General features: G+C 41.2%; 1 protein-coding gene across 3 annotated transcripts in view; it reads left to right on the forward strand.

The window, feature by feature from the left end:
• Nucleotides 1–980: 980 nt before the first annotated feature.
• Nucleotides 981–12,400, forward strand: part of LOC108233887 (seizure protein 6 homolog) — a 115,679-nt gene continuing 104,259 nt past the window's right edge. For all 3 annotated transcript variants that reach the window (XM_017412643.3, XM_017412642.3, XM_017412641.3), the window contains exon 1: nucleotides 981–1,348. In XM_017412643.3, coding sequence (XP_017268132.1) covers nucleotides 1,264–1,348 — 85 coding nt within the window. In that variant the 5' untranslated portion in view covers nucleotides 981–1,263. The remainder of the gene's footprint in view (nucleotides 1,349–12,400) is intronic.

The following is a 12,400-nucleotide window of genomic DNA, read 5'->3' on the forward strand; positions in this document are numbered from 1 at the left end:
AAAAAAAAACTACATTAAATGACAGTTGAGAAAAAACAGGAGCTACGTTTTAATGTTTTTGCATAAAGAATGGCACCCAAATCTGGACTTTATCTTCTTCCATTTGTCTATAGTTGGCATATGTGCATAAACGACATAGATGGGACAGGTAATCTGACAAATTCATGGTCGGAAACATTGTTCAGGTAAAATAAATATAAAGACTAAAAACAATTAAATAAATTAGCTAAAGGCCTAGCATTCGTTTCATGCCAGAGTTTGAAGCTAAAATCATCTTATAATGAGACATTTCAGAGCTGTAACCATTTTGGTGAAACCTTGAAACTAACATTATGCTCACTCTCGTGCGATTTCATTTTTTCATGCATTAGGAAGAACTCTGAGCTACCAACGCATCAAAATGTAGCTCGATTTCTGTACAGCAGATTGAGTTTTAGCCAAGGTTACTTGGCTGGGGCGGCCATCCTGAATAAAGTTGACTCCAAAAGTCAATCAGTTGTAGAGCTACATCCACCGATCATTTCCCATAAGTTTCAGTCACATCCATTCAGTGGTTTGTGAGATATCCTGCTAACAGACAGATAGATTTGACTTCAAATAGTTAACGTCAAAAACATTTGAGCAAGGATCTTCCACAAGCTGTTTGGGGCCAAAAAATGTTTTGGGGATCTGTCAGCTACCATCATGCTAAATTTAGATCAATATCTGTAAAATTTGCAGAGTTATAGGCAGTTTTTTTCTTTAAGGTGAAGCTGGCTGTGGCGGCCATCTTGAGTCGTGATGACTCCAAAAGTTGATCACTTGCAGGTGTTTCGATAAAAACAAGGAGAGGGGCACAAAGAGTTGCAGGAGAGCCCGACTCCCGCTGATAGGAGGCAGCCAGTGGAGGTGTTGGGAGGAAACTTGGTGGAGGCGGTTCCCCGCGCCGACGCTAGGAGCTGTCCGCGGTGCTGAAGCCTCCTTCTCTCCCTCCCTCCCTCACACTGGCAGGGATCCGCTCGCCGCGCGGCCGAATTCAACACAGACCTCCGCGTTTCACCTCGTCCTCCCTCCACCGTCTCCGCTCCGAGAGGCACGAGCCCGACGCCTCAACTCCCCCCTGCTGCCGCTGCTACCGCCGCGCTCGCTCTCCTTCCTCTCCCCACCGGAAATATTTAACAATATCATCCCCAAAACACGCGGACGCTCCGCTTTTCTTTTTGTTGTTGCTTCTTGTTTGGTTCTCTCCGCCGCGAGGAGCCAACCCTCGACTTTCCAGCGGACATGTGTGCGAGGCAACGCCGGCAATTCACCACTCTGGTCGCGGCTCTGGCTCTGGCTGTCGCCGTCGCCGAAATACGCGGACAAGGTAAGAACTTGACGCACTTTGTGGAGGTTGTTTATCTTATTTTCTGTCAAAGCATTTCTTTAAAAAAACAAAAGGGGGCAAACACGTCAGCTTCACACTCTCAGATCTACAAGTGTGGATTAGGACTTCTTTAAGTTTAAATCATGATGAAAGGAGAGGAAAAACCACCAAGTTGCACCTTATGTTTTTTAACCTCATCTAAACTAATCCCTACACCAGGTTGCGTGTGTCTAGTTACAAGTTATAGATCCGTGCATGAGTCCAGATTGAGTTCATCGGTTTGTTACATAACAGATTGTTAATCCCATTAAGGAATTTATTCTAACCCAAAACGCAAATATGTGATCCACCGAATGGACTAAATTATCTGTTTATTTGTCTTTATTTTTTTTAAAAGGTAAAAAACAGTCAGGAAGTGACTCGTTCTGAGCTCTGAGGTCCTGCTGACAGACGGGACTCCTTAATAAGACTCTAATCCTCGGGAATTGCGGAAGATTATTGACCAAGCTGTTTGACACAGATGAGTGGGAAGCAGGCAACAGATTCGCGCACAGTGGCTTTGTCCTAATTATTTCCCCCTGGGAGACAATAATCCCTCTCTTTATCAATATAACTATGATTTATATGGGATCAACACGGTCAGGTTTACTGTCACCTCCTTCAGAGAGATACAGGAGGCGTTTTTATTATCCTCAGCAACCTGGACGCAGACTTTACCCATGTTTAAAGTAGTGCAGATATTGTTTCCCCACCGTATAAAGCACATTATATGGCTTTAAAGCAGAATAAGTAAAGAGGTAGCATTTCTTGAAGGAATAGATATCTCCCAGTGCCTTTCATACCAGAGTTAGTTTGAAAATCATAATCGTCTCAGAAATGAGGGAGTTGTATCCATTTTGGTCCCGAATGAAAATAATATCATGTCCAATCTCATGCAATGACACATTCATGGCACATGTTGACGGTGACTCTCAGCTACTGCCATGCCAGATTTGAGCTCCGTAAGTGTAAAATTGACCAGGTTACATTTGTTTTTGTGCTGGCTAAAAATGATTAGTTGTGGTGGCCATCTTAAATCGGATTGACTTCAAAACTTAATCAGTTGTAGAGATCCATCCAGTGATGACGTTCTGAGAGTTTCACTGAAATCCATGCAGTAGTTCACAAGATATTTTGCTAACAGACAAACAGTTGGGTCCAACAGTTAACGCTAGTAAACAAAGATCTTGCACAGTGTGTAGCACCAGGAGTACATGTTGTGCATGACTTTCAGCTACTAACACACCAAATTTTAGCACAATATCTGTAATATGGACTGAAACATATCTACTTTTGTGTTGTACAAATTCAGTTGGCTGTGGTGGCCATATTGAATTTTGTTGGCTCCAAAAGGAAATCAACTATAGATATACATCTAATGATTATTTTCTGATAGTTTCATTAAAATCAGTCTAGTGGTTCATAACATATTTTGCTAACAGACACTTGCACACAGGCAATGTAAAAAAAAAAAGCCTTTTGCTTTTTGCCTGCGGGCAGTAATAAATTACTTTAAGCAAACATTAATACCTGTGTAGCAACATTAAAACTGTACATCTTTGCAGATGTTTTCTTTTTCTTTTTACAGCAAATCCAGCTGCTGTAGAAGAAAGAGTTCCGTCAATTAATGCCTTTATTTCGACAAAAACCTTCAGCTGTAAAAAACAAACAATATTTTACCCTGTTAACAGCCCTGCAGCTGATTGAATATGTAGAGGATGAGAGGTGCTGCGTGGATGCAGACTTCCAGAAGCCAGCTGAAGGAATTATCAAATCGAGTTATTTATGGCTTCGCCCTAATGCTCACAGAAGACATATATGTGGTTTGAATATTCCTCTACTTGTTTGGTACGTACAGTTCAGTGGTGCTGGGGGGGGGGACAAAAACAAAAAGTGTGAATCTTTGTGCGTCATGATTCACAATAGCACATATTCCAATCACACAAATCATTTGGAACTGGAGGTACAGGGAAAAGACAAAATGCATTTTTTTTTTAAACAGCAAAACACCATTTAACAGCTTCCATTAGTGAACTCTGAGCTGCTGCTCGGCAAACAATTGCTCGCCCTACGGTAAACTCTCCGAGGTGGGCATTTTAATTTCGGATTCTGGCGGCTTTGATGGATTGTCACTGCCATAAAGGCTTGAATTCCTGGGAATAATTGGAGTTTGAGTTTAGCGTGGGTCTTAATGTCTCGTTTGCGGCGCCGCTTGTTGTTTCTAAACTTGTTCCAGCCAGCAGGGAGCACGAGCCATCGATCCATCCCGTTCTTTGTCAGGTGTTAGGAGCGGAGCTGGATTATTCTTCATGCTGCGTTTTTATATCCTGTTGTCGAAAGAAATGACATTTTAAACGAACAGTTTCAGCTATTATGTCTTATTTAATAGTGATTCGGTAGGTATTTTCTTAAGTGCGGGACTGCGTGCGTAGTTTTATGTTTTCTACAAATGCAGAATCAGGCTGTTTTTGTCTTTGTTTTGTTTTTTTGAGATTTAGTTTCTATGAATCATTCACACAACGTGACTTTTGACGTGGGAGAATTAGGGTCACCCAGTGCCAGCTGTGAACCTTTCTCCAAGTGGGATAAGACAGGACAACAGAATCAAACAAAAGTAGCAACTCCCTTTGTTTTACCTGCAGTGTTTTCAGGTTTGCAGAGTAAATAAAGACCATCCCCGCATGCCCTCATCCAGGCTGAACGAACTAATTGTGGATTTAGATCCAAATTCTGGATTCACAGACTTTTTCTTGTCCCATTAGTGCTAAAATTATTGTATAAATCAGTCAAAAATTAAACAAAAACTCCTGGTACCATTTCCTAACAGCAGTCTCTTTGTAGAGGATTTATTACTGCTTTATAAATAGATTATATATGAGTTTTAAACACTTTAAAATTCATTAACAATCCTTTATAAAACACTTCTCATACATTGAAGCAGGTTTGCAGTTTGGGAGAATCAAACCCTTTACTTTTATTCATTTGGGTAAATTTAATTTACTGCTAGTTGTCAAACTTTTTCAACTAAACTTTAAACACTAAAGAAAGGAGGTGCTAATGCTTTCTGTGCTTACCTGCAGCTGACGTTTAAAACTCAAATTATAAGGAAATAACTGCGAGTGCAACACTTAGAGAGCCTGCTTCTAGGTATGAACGGTGTTTTATAAACGCTTTCATAAAGTGGCTGCAAATAATCTTTTTATGACACCTTAATAAATCCTTTATAAAACGGCCCTTGCAAACAAAGAAGCAAACACAAGGAAGACATGCCATTAAAAAACATTTTAACAATTAAAAACACATCAGTGTGCAAGAAAAAAAAACTACTGTGTTTAATATGTTGGACTGTGGAACAAATAATTTGCAAAAACGTGCTCCAATTGTGTGTTTGTGTGTGTGTGTGTTTTTTGACAGCTTACCATTAGTACCTCTGAAATTCTGCCGTATATTACCTGCAAAAACAGAAATCAGACACTGTCGTTCGCACTTTAAGAAAATGTCAGGAACTGTAAAAAAACTCCTTACAGAGATTGCCTAACCATTGATTTTTTTCCGTACCAAATCTGAAAAACAAACAAACAAACAAACAAACAAACAAACAAAAAAAACCCAAAAAAACAAATCATCTCTGTGTCAAACATGTATTTAACGAACGGCTGGTGATCATGTTTTAACGGTGACAACTGGGGTGGTATAATTTACCCGGGAAGGAGTCTGTCACATTAGAAATGGGTGAAGGAAACGAATGGACTCATTAATATTTAATCCGACTCAAGCGGCACCTGTTCACGTAGATGAACTTAAAGAAACCGAGGAGGGAGGAGGGGGAGAGTGAGTAATGTGTAAAAATGAGGTTTTTTTCTCTCCACCCCCTCTCCGGAATGCCATTACTAAATAACAACATGGCTCTAAGTGGAGAGGACGGATCAATACTCATAAACTCAGAGCGAGAACACGGCGGACAGAACAAGAGCTCGTCATTAGAGGCCTAAATCAGCTTCAGATTTGAATTTAAAGGAGCTGTCGGAGCTCTCACGGATTAAGTTGGAAAGAGTTGGAGGGATTCACGCCTTTCACATTTTTGTGCCACCATTGCTGCAAAAAAAAAAAAAAATAAATAAAAAAAAAGATTATGGCAATGATCTCAGGCGAGCGCGCGTAAGAATCATGCAAAATGTTTCTTGTGTACAGCTGAGTCTGTGCACATGATCTTCACCTGGTAAAGATCTGGGGTGAACTGGGAGCCAGAGGAACGCTTGTCCTAGATTTCTCCTTGACACACGAGGACGGATGTTATGAGTTTGATAAATCCATTGTGTTCCAGAGCGGAATATTCTGCATTGAAGATGATATGTAGATCCGGATTTGTGCTTTGCGTTGGGAGAAATCAGTCTTTATGTCTTTAAAAAAAAAAAAAAAAAAAAGGGTATATTTGCTGGAAAACATCTGTGCTGTATTAAATAGGAGGATCATATTACAGCTTCGCTGAGAACGACAGAAGAACTGAACTCACAGGAAGCACCAAGTGCACTTCCTGTTACGAGCTTTTGTACTGACACCTGTTGCCACTTCATAAAGCTCTCTGAGCGTGCTCTTTAGTCGTAATTGTCCTTTATGAGACAGGTTACAGCAACAGTTATTTCCCCCACCCCCCCCCNAGCTTCCATAATGGAGGACGCCATTCATAGAAGTTGGCAAAATTTGCCCAGAACAAAAGAAAAGACAAAAAAACCAAAAAAAGACAGGCGGCAGGAGACTCCTTCCCTTTCCTTCGATACGATTGCCGCTTTGAGCCGTCTGCCGGGAAGAATCCGAACATCCCATAATTCCAGGGGAGGTAACACAAATCATTCGACACCTGTTTGTCAGATTGCCAGTTATTAACTTCATCAAGGGCTATTCAGCATCTGTGTGCTGTCATAATTAGTTTAACTTTCCCAAGGCCTGTCAATGGTAAATGAGAGTCATTATGGCAGAATGCCCCTCTTCAAGGCTTGGCGCCCACCCGCCTCAGCCCCTCTCTGTGCCTGTCTCGCTCTCTTTCACTGCCTCCTAGGTGGAGCTCACAGCTTGGCTGAATGCGACTCATTTTCAACTCTTCATGTGCAAATGTCTTTCTCCCTCTCGCTCTGTGAGAATGTTCTGTGCATCCTAATTTGACTCATTGCCTCATATATTTCCCCTCCTCAAAAGTGCGGTGCTCTATTTGCCGAAGAGAAAAAAGACTATTTTTGGAGGGATCTTTTTGGGATTTTAATAACTATTTTGCTGAGAATGGTTCTTATTTTATTTAAAAAAAAAAAAAAAAAAAAAAGCCCCAGTGTGCTCACTGAATCGCCTCAGCTGCACATTTAGGACCGCAAGAGTTCAAATCTGAAATCTAGATTTTGTGCTTGAAGTGTTCCCTCTTTTAGCTGAGTTAATGCGTATTCACTTTTTAAGGCCAAGCATTCCATCAGGGAATACATTTTTGCCCGTCGTCTTTCATGCCAGAGTTTTAGACTAAGATTATTTTATGTTTATGAATGACAGTGTTGCAGCTGTTTTGGTCAAATGTTATGCTCAGTGTCATGCAATATTAGTCTCAGCTGCTACCTCCTCAAATTTACGCTCAATATCAATAAAAATGATTGAGCTATTGTCACTTTTGTGTTGGCTTATGTTGATTAGCTGTGGTGGCCATCTTAAATTGGATTGACTCCAAACCCTAATCATTTGTAGTTCCATTTGAGTTCCATCCAGGGGGGACAATCTGCGAATTTCTCCAAAATTAATCCAGTGGTTCACAAGATAGTATGCCAACAGAAAAACAGTTGGATCTAAATTTTAACACCAAAGGTTTAAACATAGATCTTGCACAGGGTGTACCATTTGGAGTATGTGTTGTGAATAACTCTCAGCTACTACCAGGCCAAATCTTAACACAGTATTTGTAATATGAAATGAATTATAGCTATTTTTGTGTTTCAACATTCACCTGGCTGTAGTGGCCGTACTGAAATGAGTTGGCTCCAAAAGTTAATCAGCTGTACATGTCCATCCAGTGATGACTTTCTGCAAGTTCCATTAAAATCTAGGCAGTGGTTCACAATATATTTTGCTAACAGACAAACAGAACAAACTCTAAACATTTTTGTTTAATTTTAAGCAAAGATCTTGGGCAATGGCGAGCACTTTGAGTATGTGTTGTAAATGGCTCTCAGCTACCATCACACCAAATTTTAGCTCAATAACGGTAAAATTGATTAACTTATAGCCATTTCTGTGTTTTCTAAGGTCAGTTGGCTATGGCAACCATCTTGAATTGTGTTGGCTCCAAAGGTTAATCAGTTGTAGACGCACATCTAATGATTATTTCCTAAAAGTTTCATGAGAATTCATCGTGTGGCTCATGAGATATTTTGCTAACAGACAGACATGTTTGCCCACACACATAAACACATGATGAAACAACATTTGGCTATGTTCCAAAACTATTCGGTTCATAAGTTTAAAGGAACATAATCCCAATTAGATTTAAAATTGATATATTTATGTAAATATATTGACACCTCATCATTCTGCAACAAGATTCTAAGCGCCACAAAAAGGCGTATTTAGGTGGTGATTGCAGACGTGACCTCGGGGCTTTTTAAGGATTGGTCAACTCAGCCTCACTTGCTGCGTTACAATAAACAACAAAACCGAAGGGAAGTTTCAGTTTCATCTACATGGAAATCACAGCTCATATTGGAACCATATTTCTGCCAACATGCAGTCAGTTGAATGTGCTTCAGCCGGTGTTTTTAAACCCACATAAACAAGAGCGTACACTGAGACCCCCCCAAATAACAGCCCCGGTTCAGACAGAGGACACGGTCCTGATAGCTTCTCCCGTCCGCTTTGTTTAATCACCCTGACAGTTTTGATAGACCTGAAATGGGTTCCTGCATCTAGATAATTATGTGCGAAGTTCCCCCAACAGCTTTTGCTTTTTCTCCCGACACAATCAGCTCTTTGGAGATTTCATGTAACAGGTTTGCGATGTAGTTGTCAGCTCGAATGCTCGGAGAAAGGAGGAGTCATTTCCTCCGGATCGGCAGCCGGCGCTTTGAGAAAACGGGACCACTCCGGGCCCGCAGGAACAGAGCGGGGCTCAGGAACGGGGTCTCGCTTAATTATCGCCTTCGCCTGCTGCTGGAAGATGAAGGCTGTGAGGTTATTTATTTATTTATTTTTTGCCTGTGTGTTTGTTTGTCTGTTAGCCAAATATCTCCTGAACCACCGAGCGGTGTTTTAATAAAACCCAGAGAAAATAATAACTGCATGTACATCTACAGCTTATTAACTTTTGGAGTCAATCTGTTTCAAGATGGCCGCCACCAATTTTAAAATTTAGCAAACACAGAAATGGCTACAACTAGATAGATATTGAGTTAAGATTTGGTGTGATAGTGGCTAAAAGTCACTCTCAATTCACACTCTAAGCACAAATGGATCCCATGCCATTTTTGTTTAAACAATGCCATTTACTATTAGAGGCAACATTTCATGTCTGTTAACAAAATATCTCATGAACTACCAAGCAGATTTTCATGAACCGCTCAGGAAGGCATCACTGGATAGACATCTACAACTGATTAACTTTTGGACTCAACTCAATTTAAGATGGCCGCCACAGCCAACTGCATCTAGCAAACACGAAAACGACTAAAACTCAGACAATTTTACGAACACTCAGCTAATATTTGGTGGTGTGGTAGTGGGGGTCGTTCACAGACACATAATCTGAGCGCTAACAGTTCGCACAATAATGCCTGAGATTGTGCACTCCTTCAATTCTAAACGTAGGGCAGTCTCACTTTAACATCCTGGCACTAAAGGTGGCGAGTGATACGCATTCGTCAAAGGTCTTCAAGGCCTTTAATTAGATTTTTGGACTTGGCTTTGTGTCAAGTCAGGAGGAACGCAGTCCCAACACTGTGAACGACGAGACGTCTACCTCTCTGTCACGCCACTACATCTCGGGCTGCTGTTGTGGCTTTGGTCCTTCGCCTCATCAATCTCAACATTCTTCCACGTAAATAAAGAAGAAAATAAAGAAAGAAGTCAGCGGCGTTAGCCTCCCTTGGGGCAAACCTCCTTTCGGCACCATTTTTTTTAACGTTCTGCCTGCCTGCGTATATCCCTCCCTAATCGGTCGTGGCGGGTTTTGCCGCTGCAGTGGGGATGGCTCTCTGAAACGATTAGGCCTGGGGACAGCTCCAGCTCTCTTCCCGTCTTCTCCACGCCAGATCCCATCTCAAAAGCATTTCATCTGTGGCAGTGGGAAGGCTTTATATGTAGGGTCGCAGAGTGCTGTGTGGAAAGCTGCAGGTAATAGGCTGTGTAATGTGTTTGGGGGAGTAGTTTTAGTATTCACAGTCAGCGCTGACCTCTGGCAGCCTGAGCCACCCCCACAGTAATTTCCTCTGAAAAGATGTAATTGAATTCATCAGGATGAGTAAACATATTATAAGTAGCAGGGGAAGATAACAGTGTTGTGGATAGATCAAGGAAGAGGATAGGGGCTTCACGAGTAATTGAAAATAGTCAAAGACAAACAGGAGCGAGAAAAGTGTTGTGGGCTCTAAATTATTGGTGGTGGGGTTTTTTTAATTATTATTTTGTTTTCATCTTTCCCAGTACAAGCCCAATTCTGAAAAAGTTGAGTGAAAAGTAAATAAAAACAGAATACAACAGTTTGCAAATCTTATGAACCTATATTTTATTCACAGTGGAACACAATAAGCGGGAGATGGAGTTTTATTCTTGTCTGATGTGGGATGGATTTTTTTTTTGTTCGTTTTATGATGCAACAAATATTTTGAGTTAGTGAGCTGTCCGGACTGCAGGCAGGTTCAGTTCAGCACCTGGACCCTTCTACCACGAGGCCCTGCTGCTGGGATGGATGCAGTGTGAGGTTTAACATTGTCTTGCTGAAATATGCAAGACCTTCCCTGAACAAGACGTGTATGGGTGGAAGCAGGTTGCTCTCAAACCCGTAGATACTTTTCTGCATTGATGGTGCCTTTCCAGATGTGTAAGCTGCCCATGCCATAGGCATTAATGTACCCCCATACCATCAGAGAGGCAGGCTTTTAAACAATGTGCTGATAACAGGCCCAATGGGCCCTCTCCTCTTTAACACAGATAATGTGGTATTCATTGCTGCTGCCTCAGCTGTTACTTTTTCATACCACTTCACTTTAGAGCATTTTGTTGCCTCCATCCTAACTTGTTACAGATGTGTTGCTGTCATCAAATTCAAAATTGCCTACCCCACCCCCCAAAAAAGTAAAATGTCTCAGTTTTAACTTTTGATCTGTTTACTATGTTCCATTGTGAATAAAATATGGCTTTATGAGACATCCCAGCTTTGTCGGAGCTAAGGTTGTATGATTTTAGGTGCACCTGCTAGCTAAAGAAACTCATCTTATAATCACCATTGCTTGAAATGAGCTGAAGTATCACAGGCGTAAAATACATTCCTCACATGTTTGGTGCCGGTGAAGTCTGGAGCCCAGAAAACACACAGCAGAACAGAAACCCCTTTTGTGACCCCAGGCCTCGTTCTCTCCACAGAGATATATTAAAGCCCCGTCCCAGAGGACCCCATGTATAATTTAGAAGTTCTAACATCGACCGCCATCTCTAAGATATAAAGTCCTGCCAGACTCCCTCTCTCTGATGGACACATCTGTCGGAGCAGAGGGACGAACTCCAGGTGGATTTCTTACTGTTGATGAGGAATTAGAAGAACAAAAGCGCTTCATAATAGATGGCAGAAGTTATATATATATATATATATATATATATATATATATATATATATATATAAATATATATATATAAACGGTTCCTTCTGGTAGGAGAAAAAAACAAACAAACAATGCATTTGACAGTCTTCTTTTTTCTCTTCTTGCTGAAACTGGTACAGATGTTCTTACTCCCCACAAGATGCTTCCTGTGCTTTTTGCCGACCGCTGATATATCTCAAGTCTCCAACATCGGCTGGATTACACTCAATTCTGACACAGCGTTTTATATTTTTTTTACTTTAGACCTAACCAAGTGAAGAGCAACGATCATTCAGTATTTCGTGTCGAAAATATCGTTCAGTTTCTGATTTTAGTCAGCCTCAAAATAACTAAATCACCGGGTGCCAAATTGTTGATATATTTAGAGTAACTGAGATGCTTTTTGGCAGCTGGACATTTTGACAAATGTTCCTTTTTTTATTTATTTATTTTTAGCCTTTATTTGTCATGTGCACGTCTTCCCTCTTTTTGTCTTCTTTATTACAACATGCTCACTGACAGAAGAATGAATTAACCATCCTTTTTAGCTGGAATATTCTGCCCCACGCAGCTCTGCATCGTCGTACTGTTACCTTTCACTCAAAGTTAAATAATAAAGCTTTAAAAATCAGTAAGATCGAGCTAAAACGGTACAATTCCTCTGCAGCTGTGCGGAATAGAAGCTGCATCTTGCAACACAGGAGGGTGATGCAGCCACCTTGATGTGACAGAAGCTTTTGCTGTAAACAGAAAACCCGCAAGACAAGAGAAGAAGAGATGAAATTGATAGACGGCGAAATGGTGAAAAGGGGCAGCTGCAGGCAGGCAGATGGCAACAGGAAACAGCAGATAAGAGTTGGAAAAGTAAGGGCGAGCACCTGGTGAGACAGGAAGCAGGTCCCAAAACACCGATGAGAGGATGACCCATAGATGGGCAGCGTCCAGCAGAGGCTCCTGAGCAGAAATATTAGCGGGGCAGACATTTGCTTCCTGAATCACTAAGTTGCAGATTTAACAACCTGTGTTGCATTTTGTGTGGGAAAACAAAAAAAGCTGCAGTATATGTTGTTTAATATGTATTTACTTTTTTATTTTGTGCACAAGTTGTTTTTTTTCCCTCCTTGTCCCTCCCGCAGGTCGAGGTTGTGTGAATTAATTCTGCAACCCCACCCCACCCCACCCCACCCCACCCCAC

This window comes from Kryptolebias marmoratus, linkage group LG13 (genome assembly GCF_001649575.2).
Source record: "Kryptolebias marmoratus isolate JLee-2015 linkage group LG13, ASM164957v2, whole genome shotgun sequence".
NCBI lineage: Eukaryota > Metazoa > Chordata > Actinopteri > Cyprinodontiformes > Rivulidae > Kryptolebias > Kryptolebias marmoratus.